The sequence below is a fragment of the Palaemon carinicauda genome, chromosome 19 (genome assembly GCF_036898095.1).
Source record: "Palaemon carinicauda isolate YSFRI2023 chromosome 19, ASM3689809v2, whole genome shotgun sequence".
Taxonomy (NCBI): Eukaryota; Metazoa; Arthropoda; class Malacostraca; order Decapoda; family Palaemonidae; genus Palaemon; species Palaemon carinicauda.
The window spans coordinates 128,314,265-128,326,986 of record NC_090743.1 but is presented as its reverse complement, the minus strand read 5'-3'; the positions used below and the strand labels follow the sequence as shown (position 1 = coordinate 128,326,986).

The following is a 12,722-nucleotide window of genomic DNA, read 5'->3' as shown; positions in this document are numbered from 1 at the left end:
GCCCAAGCCTCGGGTTGGGGGATGCCTCAGACAACATTGGCAAGCATGGAAGGCTCAAGGGGCAGAGCCTTTGACAGTGTCCATACTAAAGGAGGGCTACAGACTTCCGTTCCTAACGGAACCACCCCCTCTTATTCCGGCCAACCGGACAGAATGGCTAGCTCCCAAAGACCCGTTAAAGAGGACCACCCTTCAAGAGGTATCCTCCATGTTAGAGAAGGGCGCCATGGAAGAAGTTCTTCTCCCAGGGCCAGGTTTCTACAGTCGCCTGTTCCTGGTGGAGAAAGCGACGGGGGGGTGGAGACCGGTTATAGATCTGTCAGCTCTCAACAAGTTCGTCAAGAAGACGGACTTCAAAATGGACACTCCGAAGTCAGTCCTGCTGTCCTTGAGGGAGAAAGATTTTATGATGACCGTCGACCTCAAGGACGCATACTTCCAAATTCCGATCCACCCCTTGAGTCGGAAGTTCCTCCGGGTGAAATGGGGTTCCCAGATCCTGCAATTCAGGACTCTTTGCTTCGGTCTGTCAACAGCGCCCCAGGTGTTCACGAGAGTCTTCACGACTGTCTCAGTGTGGGCTCACAAACGAGGCATCCGCCTTATCAGATACCTGGACGACTGGTTGCTCCTTTCCGCCTCAAAGGTCCTCTTGGAGGAACAAGGGAGAAGTCTCCTCCAGTTTTGCAGAGATCTGGGGATTGTAATCAACCCGAAGAAATCAAATCTATCCCCGTCCACCAGAATGAACTACTTGGGGATGACATTAGACACCATTCGGGGAAAAGTTTTCCCTTCGGAGGACAGGATAAGGAACCTCAGGCACATCATTCAGCCGTTCCTGTCAGAACACCCCAGGAGAGCGAAAGACTGGCAGAGGCTGATAGGCCACCTGGTCTCATTGGAGAAACTAGTTCCCCAGGGGAGGGTAAGGCTCAGATCCATCCAATGGAATCTCAAGAACCTCTGGTGCCAGATGGACTCACAAGTGCTAATTCCAGTCCTTCCAAACACGAGACCCTCCCTGGAATGGTGGCACTGCCAGTCGAACTCCCTCAAGGGGATGCCCTTCGGGACCGGCCCTCCCGAGTTACTTCTGTTCACAGACGCCTCCAACCAGGGATGGGGAGCCCATCTCCTCGACGAAACGACACGAGGTACCTGGTTGGAAGGGGAGAAGCAACTCCACATCAATGTCCTGGAGTTGAAGGCAGTCCAGAAGGCGTGCCTACACTTCGCAAGTCTGCTAAAGGGAAACACCGTGGCGTTGATGTGCGACAACGCCACGGTAGTAGCATACATAAAGAAACAGGGAGGCTTGAAATCGAGAGAGTTGTGCGATCTCACCATAGAGATTCTAAATTGGGCAGAAGAAAATCACGTGGTGTTGTTAGCAAGGTTCATTCCCGGGAAGAAAAACGTTCTGGCCAACGGCCTCAGCAGAATGGGCCAGATAGTAGGGACAGAATGGTCCCTTCTCCCGGAAGTAGGCAGGCTCATCATTCAGCGCTGGGGTTCCCCGGTGATGGACCTCTTTGCAACAAAACTCAACGCCCAACTCCCAGTCTATTGCTCCCCTGTACCAGACCCGAAAGCAGCCTTAGAAGACGCCTTTCAGCACAAGTGGGACGATCTGGATGTGTACGCTTTTCCCCCTTTCACGTTGATAAGACAAGTGCTCAACAGAGTAAGGACCGCCCAAAACCGGAGAGAGAGTGGTTCGCGGACCTAAAAGACCTAGCGAGTCAACCGCCGTGGCCTCTGCCCGCCAGGTCAGATCTTCTGCACCAGCCTCACTTTCTCGGGCTCCACGACAACCCACTCTCCCTTCGTCTTCACGCCTGGAGACTATCGAGCGGCTCCTGAAGGAGGAAGGATATTCTCCCTCCACGGCTAAGAGAATGTCTCTATACCTGAGAAAGTCGTCAGCCACGGTATACCAGGCAAAATGGGCCTCCTTCACGAAGTGGTGCTCTGAGAGGCACATTAGACCTCTTAAGGCCTCTGTCCCAGACATAGCAGATTTTCTGGTGTTTCTTAGGGACAAGGTAGGAATGTCAATTCCAGCCATAAAAGGAGTTCGAGCCGCCTTAGGCCAAGTCTTCCTCCTGAAGGGCATCGACCTGGGGGCCTCGAGACACATAGCGATGCTTGTCAAGAGTTTCGAGCAGTCTTGCCCCCCACAGGCGAGTAGGGTGCCCCAGTGGGACTTAGCCAAGGTCCTGAAGATGCTGTGTCGTCCCCCCTTTGAACCCTTGAAGGATATCGTAGACAAAGATCTCACCCTCAAGGCCGTCTTCTTGCTGGCCTTGGCGTCCGCTGAGAGACTGGGAGAGATCCATGGTCTGTCATACGACGTTTCTCATTCAAAGGGGTGGAAAGAAGTATCCTTCAAGTTCGTGCCTTCTTTTGTGGCCAAGACTCAGAACCCAGCAGTCTGGGACCCGAAGTTTGAGGGTTTCTCAATTCCTGCCATCCCTAAGACAGGCAATGCAGAAGACTTGAAATTATGCCCGGTGCGAACAATTAGGAAATACCTGGAAAGGACAGCGCATCTCCGACCAGGCATCAAGAGCCTCTTCGTTTCCACAGGTATTAATAAGAAACAAGTTTCCAAAAACACCATTTCCTTCTGGTTGAGACAAGTTATCGCCAGAACCTACAAGGAAGATGGCATGGCAGTGCCAGGCACTCCCCGGCCTCATGACATCAGGGGCCTGAGCACCTCCTTAGCCTTTGAGAAAAACATGGCAGTGGGGTAGATCCTGCGAGCAGGTACTTGGTCGAACCAGTCAACCTTTACTGCCCACTACCTCAAGGACTACTCAAGAAAATCCTTGGACGGGTTCTCCATTGGAACAGTCATCTCCGCCCTCCAAGCGGTGTAACGGTAAAAACCCCAGGCACGTTCAAGACTAGCGACCGGTAGGCACAAGTGCGGTTTCCTACCTCCTACCCAGTTGCTTACTTGCCTCTTCGGGGAATACCGACTGTTCCCATAAGATAACACATTCTTCACGACTACGCTCCTGGAAGGAATGTCAAAAGAAGTTTTTCAAAGGGTGAGTACTTTGACACTAACGTGAATTTTTGTGTAGTTACCCTCGCTTCCGCTTTCTAGTAGGTCCCGTTATCCATAGGCCTCTTGGCCTCCACGGCCCGGGTCAGGGGGTCAGAATAGCACTCCCGCCTCCTAAAGTGTAAGTCTCCTATAGAAAGTATTTCGAGGTAAGTATTGGTGTTGGAACAAATCAAAACAAAAATTTTAAGTAATTTTTATTTTTCCTAACATACTTACCGAGAACTACTTTCGGGTAATGGCCCTCCCTTCCTTCCCCGAGTGCCTCTCTTCCCTTGCTAGCATTGTGCTAATTCAATAGAACTTAATGATGAGGCTGACCCAGCCAAGCAGTGACCTACCTTGATCCTGCCCTCGGGGCACATTCCTTAATGCCGGGGGTAGGTCTACTTAGAAAGCGGGGTGGGGGGTAACATACGCAAAACTCTGGTCGATAGAGAGGAGATTACCAGTAACTCCTATAGAAAGTAGTTCTCGGTAAGTATGTTAGGAAAAATAAAAATTACCTAAAATTTTTTATTTTTTTTTTTTCTATCACGACCAAATCGAGAGCGGACCAAAGCGCCAGTGTGAATGCTTACATTTAAAATCATGTAACAATATTTGACCGGACTGTGGCTGGAGCGAGAGCGGAGCGCAACCGGACCGATAATGTGAATCAATCCAAATAATTCCTTCAGTGCTATTTGAAACACTAACCACAAAAAGTGGTTTGACTCCTGACATAGATGTGAATGGTCTGAATTAAAAAATACACAAGAATGCAAAATGTTTCCTCTCTAAATAGATCTAAAACATTGACAGTATGACTATGGTATTAATGGTATTGACTTGGATCAGTAAATAAAATAAACGTATGACTGTTCAGAAAATGGTAAACTGATATACAGTACATGTATGAGGCAAGTTTATTACAATTCTTACTTCCAAAACTTGAATCTTTATTTTGAAACCTAACTTCCTCATTACTATTAATAAAATTTTCTACAAAGATGCAATTTTTCTTAATATTCAGTTGAGAATAAGATATATTCCAATTATTATTATTATTATTATTACTACTACTTGCTAAGCTAGAACCCTAATTGGAAAAGCAGGATGCTATAAGACCAGGGGTTCAAACAGGGAAAATAGCCCAGTGAGGAAAGGAAACAAGGAAAAATTAAACATTTTAAGAACACTAACAACATTAAAATAAGTATTTCCTATACTGTATAAGCTATAAAAACTTTAACAAAACAAGAGGAAGAGAAATTAGGTAGAATAGCGTACCTGAATGTACCCTTAAGCAAGAGAACTCTAACTCAAGACAGTGGAAGGCCATGGTACTGAGGCTATGTCACTACCCAAGACTAGAGAACAATGGTTTTATTTTGGAGTGACCTCCTAAAAGAACTGCTTATCATAGCTAAAGTCTCTCTTCTAACCTTACCAAGAGGAAAGTGGCCACTAAACAATTATAGTGCAGTAGTTAACCCCTTGAGAGAAGAAGAATTGTTTGGTAATCTCAGTATTGTCAGGTGTATGAGGACAGAGGAGAATATGTAAAGAATAGGCCAGACTATTTGGTGTATGTGTATGCAAAGGGAAAATGAACTGCAACCAGAGAGAAGGGTCCTATGTTGTACTGTCTGGCCAATCAAAGGACCCCATAACTCTCTAGCGGTAGTATCTCAACGGGTGACTGGTGCCCTGGCCAACCTACTACCTACTAAGAAGAAATTCTTCAATCCACGTTCAAGAGACGATGGGTGTCTTTGATAAATGGGTGCAACACTCCAAAGGTTCTTTTATAACCACCCTTCTTGTGAGGTGAAAATAAGCATGGCGGCAGTCTTTATTCTTATTCACTACTTCTATTTCTGTATCTTATATCTACAAAATATAAAATAACTCTAGAGCCATCTGCGGTGCTATCAATTAGAAAATGCTAAGGAAAAAAACTTTAAAGATTTCTAAAACTGAGATATCCATTCTAAGGTTGTTATTGATCTTAAAATATCTTATATTCTTTATTCATTACTTTTCATATATAGTTTATTAATTTCCTTTCCTAACCGGGATATTTTTGCCTGTTGCAGCCCTTGAGCTTATAGAATCCTCCTTTTTCTAACTACAGTAGGGTTTTAGCTTAGCTAATAATAATAACAATAACAGTACCATTTTTCACCCTCTCTATACAGCCATGTTAAAAGGCAGATCATGAATGGATAAAACAACATTAGAGTAATATACAGTAGTTATAAGCAGAATACAGTAGTACCTTTATGGTTAGACCAGTCGTTAGGAGATTTTCGCGCAGGTTATCACAGGCTTGCAGCAAAGGTACTCGTTCTTTTCTCTTTACCTTCTTGTCTTCCGGCGGTAGCTCAAGCTGTTGGGAAAGAAAATTAAGATATTTTTAGTTTAAACATCTTAAGGCAATGGAGAATACAATAAGATAGCTAGTAAAAAAAAAAAAAAAAAAAAGAGGTCATTGCTTCTACCATGGAAAAGATTAAAGTATGGCATACTCTCATATTAGTAAGCTTTTAGGTTTGAAGTGTTCAATAATGTTCAACATTTTAAGAAGACTTTTAATGCTTATCAAGAGTAAACTCGCAATAAACTCCACTTGTCAATCATTTAAATTTCAAATTGATTCAAGATTATAAATAAAAAAAAACTGCCTGTACCTTCATACACCACACAACTATCCTGTATTAAATTTTTTCAAATTAATTAGTCTTGAAATCTTTATTTAGGGTTAAAAAATAAATCATTATTTAAGATTAAAAACATCCTGGAAAGAACTCTTCAAACTAGATGTCATTGTATCAGATAAAACGATCTCCGAGTGACCTCAAGTAGACCAGCTGAATAATCCATTTCTCATATTCTTTTAAACTGCTTTATATTGCATTCTCCTTTGTAGAGGTAGCACTGTAATTTTAATGACACTCAAAGTGCGTTTTATCTCATACCATGTCGTCTAATCCAAAGAGTTCTGTCCAAAACTTTACATGTTTGAACAATATTAACAACATGACTAAAGCATGGTTAAAAATCTACAATGGTAGGAAGCAAGTAATCTATCCCGTATTATTACCTGAGCAGTCGTAGGATCTTTGAGAAGTGCGTAGGAGCGAACTTCATGTCTAAAGGAGACTACAGAGTTCATGACGTGCGCGAGCCGTCCACTCGATTCCAGCGACATGTTTGCGGCATCTTTCTGTTAGATGTGGATATGGAGCAAGTTAAAGAGGAAAAGCTATATTTGCTACATAGAAAATCTCAGTACTGAATAAGAAATTATTTTAATTTTGATTGAGACAAAATTTTCCCATATCCTCTGCCAAGCTACGAAAGTTCCACGATCAGCCCATTATTAATAAATTATAGTTCAACCAGACCAACACTGAGTTACTACTGGACACTCAAGATTCTGGGTGATGCCCCAAATATAAAATTTCAAAAGTAATTTGTAATTTTCTTGGATATCTCTAAAAAATAAATCACTTTTTTTATATGTCAGCTACCTCCCAAAATTGGGGGAAGTGCCATGGTAGATAGATAGAGAATTTTTATTTTTCTTAGCTATATAAACCTGAATCCTTAAAAAAAGAATGCCTTCAGCAGAGCTGAAACGGCCATTAAAATTATGGCGAGGTAATTAACGACAGGTGGTGAGCAGAGGCAAGTATCCCTACTTACTTTCCTGTCGAAGACTCTTCAGTTTTGACGTCCGGCTCAGGACTGAGCGGGGTAGTTGACGTGGAAAGTTTAAATATCATTCTTAACATTTTTTCATTTATTCCTATGCATATACAAAACTTTCATCCTTTAAAATTCATTTATTGGTGGGTAACAAGTCCCACTAGAACCAAACTGGTTCATTCATTTCCTTACCTGGATATACCCATCTCCCAGATTCCATATGGGAGCAATGGAGATGGCTCCCAAAGCCTGCTATCAGTCCATCATAAGGATGAATAGGCTGATAGGACTTAGTTAGTGCTTTGATACTACAGTATATGTAATTGGTTGGTCAATGAAGTAATCTATTCAGGGGAGACATAATCCAAAATGAAATACCTGGCACATGAAGCCTGGGGGAGAACTCCTTATAGATCCAGTTCAATTAGAATGATGCTCAGCAACATAACTTGCCAACATCTTCAGATCCAGCGGTAATGGTACGGCTGCTTCAGCCCCAAAGTAAGGGGAAGGAAACAAGCAGCAGAAGAGCCAGTTATTATACCTTTCCTCCTGAACCATATTTGACACGTTATCATAGACAAGAGGCTTTCTGTTCCGTATGGGAGCAGGGCTGGTTACAGAATTACTAGAGCCACCACCACAAGACTAAGAACTAAAGTGTTGAGATACTTGTAGGTATACTCGCTTGAAAAGAAGGCTATAAAGATTGTTTGGTACTTCCAAACACCGTCATTACCTCTCTGACTGCAGGTTCTTTGGAGTCTAATTGGGATCAATACTCGATTTCATGAAATCTAGTTCAAGTTCAAACTGGTACCTTGCCCCCTCTCGAAGGTCAAAGTGTGCTCTCTTAATTATCTCACGAAGTTGGAAAGAGACCATGTTCTACCGGGTGCTTAGGAAGAAATGACGACACTCAGACCTGGGATGTCGAATCCCCTTCAGATAGCATGGCAGAGCTCCAACAGGCCACAAAAGCATCTCCTCTTGATTACCACTAAACACTGGATAGTCTCCTTGGGCATATGGCCCAGATGGAATCAACCAGGGTTGTCTAAGCCTGGCGTGATCAACACTCGGTTGATCAACTGGCACATAAATCTCAAAACAGAATACCTTAAACATCCAGGAGACCCCATGAATGTTGAAAGGCATCCTTGAACAATTCTTATGAGTCTGGAACAAGGGAACAAAACACCAAGAGCTTTCTGCTTATTCGTGTAGTGAATAGGTCGATTCCCAGTAATTTCCAAAAGGTGCAAGAAGCCTCTCCGCCACACAAGAATGCAGAGACCACACCGACCCGCAATTAGTCCATCGCAACTATACATGCCTGCTAGTCTCCTTACTCCTACCCACTAGTTCTATGGCATGGTACACCACCAAGACGTTCATCTGCTTTGTCATACCCACTAGTTCTATGGCATGGTACACCACCAAGACGTTCATCTGCTTTGTCATATGCCCTGAAGTTTCAACAAGTGGTAAACTTGATGAGGAGTGCAATATACTAAACAGTCTCTTCAGCACTGTCATGGGCACTGCTTAAGAACAACGCCAAGGAAGACAGCCTTTCCGCTCCTCAAACAATACGGCCACCTTAACGGGAGCCTACGATCATCACTTAGTAATTGCAAACAATCATGCTACTAAGGAGAAGATGGTGGGGATCTATTAATGCTTTAATCATAAACCAATGCAGTGTCCAACCTACACTCGTAATCCTGCTTCACTAACCCAAAGACAATGCCAAACATATAAACTAAAACGCATGGATAGGACGCAGCGCTTTAAACATACTTGTTACAGCTGAAGACAACACTGCAGAGAGCCTTTTACAGGAGAATGGGCGGGATTAATCACCTGTGTTCAACACTTGTCATTACCTACCTTTGTTAACAATTTTGATGACCTTTCCAATTCAGATAAAAAACAAAAGCTTTTTACATGTGTAGGAAAAATGGATGATTTGTTCTTGAACAAAAGGTGAAACTGGAACAAAATTTAAACCACTGAGTTGGACAGCAAAGTAGACAGAGGAAAAGGAGAAATGATGAAAACTGAAAGGAGAAATTAATGCATTCGAGGGCAAATTTTCATTCAATCAATGGCCGATCAGACAGACAATGTAATGTTGCCTTTAAGGGAAATGATGAGACATAAGGTAGTAACGCACATAATACTGAAAGAAGGAAACGTTGTAAGAGCTGTAAAAACTGATAGCAAGAAAATTACAAAATCAGCAGCAGTGAGGACGAAATACTAAAACTCAAACTTGTAATTTACTGATTATGTTGATTTGGTTTTCTACATATTTGCAGCCTGACTTCCTTGTTTGTTCTCTCAGGTTATAACAATTGTACTAAGCAGCTGAAATATGACAAATTCAGAGATAATTTGAATTTTTCCCTAACTAATACAAACCTGGAGTTGTTTACTGGATTACCTTTCGGCAAAGCTGGAAGGTAGCCATAAGACTTAAAGTGCGAGGTGGCAACCCAGCCTAACCGCTTGAGCGGGTAGGTTGGGGGTGGCTGGGGGTACCCAGCCGCCTCTATATATACTCTCACAGCAGTGAGGTACAGTGTATATATATATATATATATATATATATATATATATATATATATATATATATATATATATATATATATACAGTATATATATACTGTATATATATATATATATATATATATATATATATATATATATATATATATATATATATATATATATATATATATATATATATATATATATATATATATATATATATATATTTATATATATATATATTTATATATATATATATATATATATATATATATATATATATATATATATATTTATATATATATATACATATTTGGTCATGCTCAGCTCTCCCTATAAAGTAGGGATGAGAGGGAGTAGTCATAACCTGGTGGAAGGAGGATGCGAGTGTGTGCATATTTAGCCATCATTTTTGACGGGTTGCATACACTAATTCACAGTATATTTTTTTGCATTGCCAAACATTTGACATAATAATCTTGTCAATAGTATTCCATTTCTGATTCAGGTCAAGAGCATGGTATAAATATCAGGCAAATACAGATAAATCAATCTGCATTTTTCAAACTACAATAAACTGAACTTTCTTAATGAAAATAAAAAAAATATGCTAACATTCCAAGGACTGCATACATTAGCATACAACATTCAAGTAAGGGAAGAATGACATCACAACATTTAAAAGAATTCAAATTACATTCACTTCATACTGAACAAAAGGGAAATATTTATACCAGACATGGGCAACCTGTGGACCGGGGGGCACATGCATGCCCTGATGTGTTGTTGTGCCGTCCTTGAGCCTATCTAGGTTACTGAAATTATATTTTTACCAGTAATCATCCTTATTATCATTGGGAAATAATGAAAGTGAGGTCATTTTTCTCTAAATTTTCACACCAAGACAAATAAAACAAGGAAGAATTGGAAAAGAAACTAGGTACATATTGGGAAAGTAATATTTCTTACACATGTGTATTATCATGCAGACCTCACTCACTCCGATATAGTGGCCCCCACTTGAATAGACAGTTCCCCGTTCCTGATCTATACCAATATAATGAAAGACTGAATTCCTTACATAATGCTAAAAATCTTGGATGCTCAGTGAAATATTCTTAACAGTAAAAAAAAATTCCGTTCAAAGTCTTCAGACTAAAAGTTACAAAAAGAAACTTAATCAACTTACCAGGCTTGGGAAACTCATACCAAACACGTCCTCCATCAGGTAGTGAACATAACTACAGATGGCGACCATTGTTCCAGCACTTCTCGATAAACTTGCACTCTGCAAGAAAGAGGTCTTCTCTTAACATTTCTCTGTGTATAAAAAGTCCTCAACTTACAAACTTAATAGGTGCTAAGAAGCTGTTTGTAAGTCCAATTTTTTTTAATTTTGGCCTAGTGAAGGTTTCACCTAACTCGCATGCCTACAATTTTCATCTGCAGATGTCAACAAATAGTCCCGTTTCATATTGCAAACATCTTGCTTACTGCTTTAAATCATATAATATTGGTAAATTAAATTACAGCAATGCCTCACAACACGAAATTAATTGGTTCCGTAATGGCTTTCGTTAAGTGATTTTTTCGTCTTGTGAGTCACCTTTTACATATAAATAGCCTAATTCGTTCCAAACCCTATAAAAACACCACATTAAATTATTACAAAAAGGATACACAACACTAAACAGTACTAAATGTATGAAAAGTACTGTATTTTGATCATTTAATAAATTAACCATTGGTAACCTGTAAAAGAAGTGTTTAATTAGAGCAAACAGTAAAAATACAGTAACATAAATGTGGAACCTTACCTTTGGAGTGAGGCGATGTCCGAGAGGAGGATGAAAAACGACGGAAAACGTTAACAAGTGGCTGATAACGTAAAAACTTAACTTTACAATAAAGATGTAAAAACAACAATACATTAACACTTAATTTTGGGAATCACATTTACAAATGGCAGGAAATATTAACACTTAACTTTACGATAAACTTAAAATAAACTTTTTTTTTTTTTTACATTTTGTATTTTCTACATTCAATTACACTATGTGTTTTCTTCATCAATGCCACTTTTCTTTTGTTTTTAGCTGGCGCTTGGTCTGCTTCTACCGAAGAACTCTTTTAAAATAATCATCCAAAGAAGCTTGTTTCTGCCACCTTCTTAAAATTTTCCTGAAATGACCCAGGCAAACTTCATTACAGTAATCAAGCGCATCGACCTGTGAGAATTTTTTCTGGGTGTCTCTTTTTCTACGAGAGCCACAATTTTAAAGTAGCCATCTAGACCCTCCTTAATTTCTGCCGTTGTCAGTGGGTCATCCTCCTCCCACCCTGTATTCTTCCTGAACGACGTTCACTCGCATGGCCTCCAACTCCTTTAGGTCATCCGTCGTTAGTTCCTCTTGGTGCTCCTCTATAACCTCATCAATGTCGGCCTCATCAACTTCTAAACCTATGGATTTCCCGAGTGTAACAATCTCAGCAACTTCAGATTGAGCAACAGGTTCACGATCGCCAATATTTTCAGAATCAGCTTCAGTTTGGTCTGCGTGGAAGCCATCGAAATCAGGCCACAGCTTCTTCCAAGCAGAGTTCAAGGTGCACCTCGAAACCTCCTGCCAAGCTTGATCGATGATTTTGAGGCATATGATAATACCAAAATGCCTCCATCCAAAATTGACGAAGAGTGAGGTTTGTGCTCTCAATGATTTCAAAACATCTCTCAACGAGATATTTCCAATAAAACTTCTTAAAATTTGAAATCACTTGCTGGTCACTGGGCTGGAGGAGAGGGGTGGTGTTCGGTGGAAGATAGAGAACCTTTATGAAGGAATATTCTGCTACAATATCTTCCTCGAGGGCAGGAGGGTGAGCAGGGGCATTGTCCAGCACCAGCAGTCATTTCACAGGGAGGCGTTTCTCTTCCAAATACTTTTTCACAATCAAGCCAAAACAAATATTTAACCACTCGATGAACAATTCTCTTGTTACCCAGGCTTTTCCATTAGCCTTCCACAACACGTTTAGATTTTCCATAGTGACTTTGTGGGTCTTGAAAGCTCGAGGAGTATCGGAGTGATACACCAGCAGGAGTTTCACCTTGCAATCCCCACTGGCATTTGCACAGTGTAGGGTTAAGCCTGTCCATAGGCTTATGCCCAGGTAGCCTCTTTTCTTCTGACAAGATCTACGATCAACGAGGCATTTTTTTCCAAAAAAGCCCAATCTCGTCGCAATAGAAGACTTGCTGGGGACTATAGCCTTCCTGGACAGTCAACTGGTCAACCGTCTTACCGAAGGCTTCGGCTGCTTTCGTGACCGAGCTTGCAGCCTTCCCATGACGCACCACCGAATGAATGCCTGAGTGTCTTAAATTTTTCAA

General features: G+C 41.1%; 1 protein-coding gene across 6 annotated transcripts in view; it reads right to left on the bottom strand.

The window, feature by feature from the left end:
- CysRS-m (cysteine--tRNA ligase-like protein, mitochondrial) overlaps positions 1-12,722 on the bottom strand; it is a 114,874-nt gene that overhangs the window by 7,477 nt on the left and 94,675 nt on the right. For all 6 annotated transcript variants that reach the window (XM_068393963.1, XM_068393959.1, XM_068393964.1 and 3 more), the window contains 3 exons: positions 10,521-10,619; positions 6,168-6,290; positions 5,343-5,453 (listed from right to left, as the gene is read on the bottom strand). In XM_068393963.1, coding sequence (XP_068250064.1) covers positions 5,343-5,453; positions 6,168-6,290; positions 10,521-10,619 — 333 coding nt within the window. The remainder of the gene's footprint in view (positions 1-5,342; positions 5,454-6,167; positions 6,291-10,520; positions 10,620-12,722) is intronic.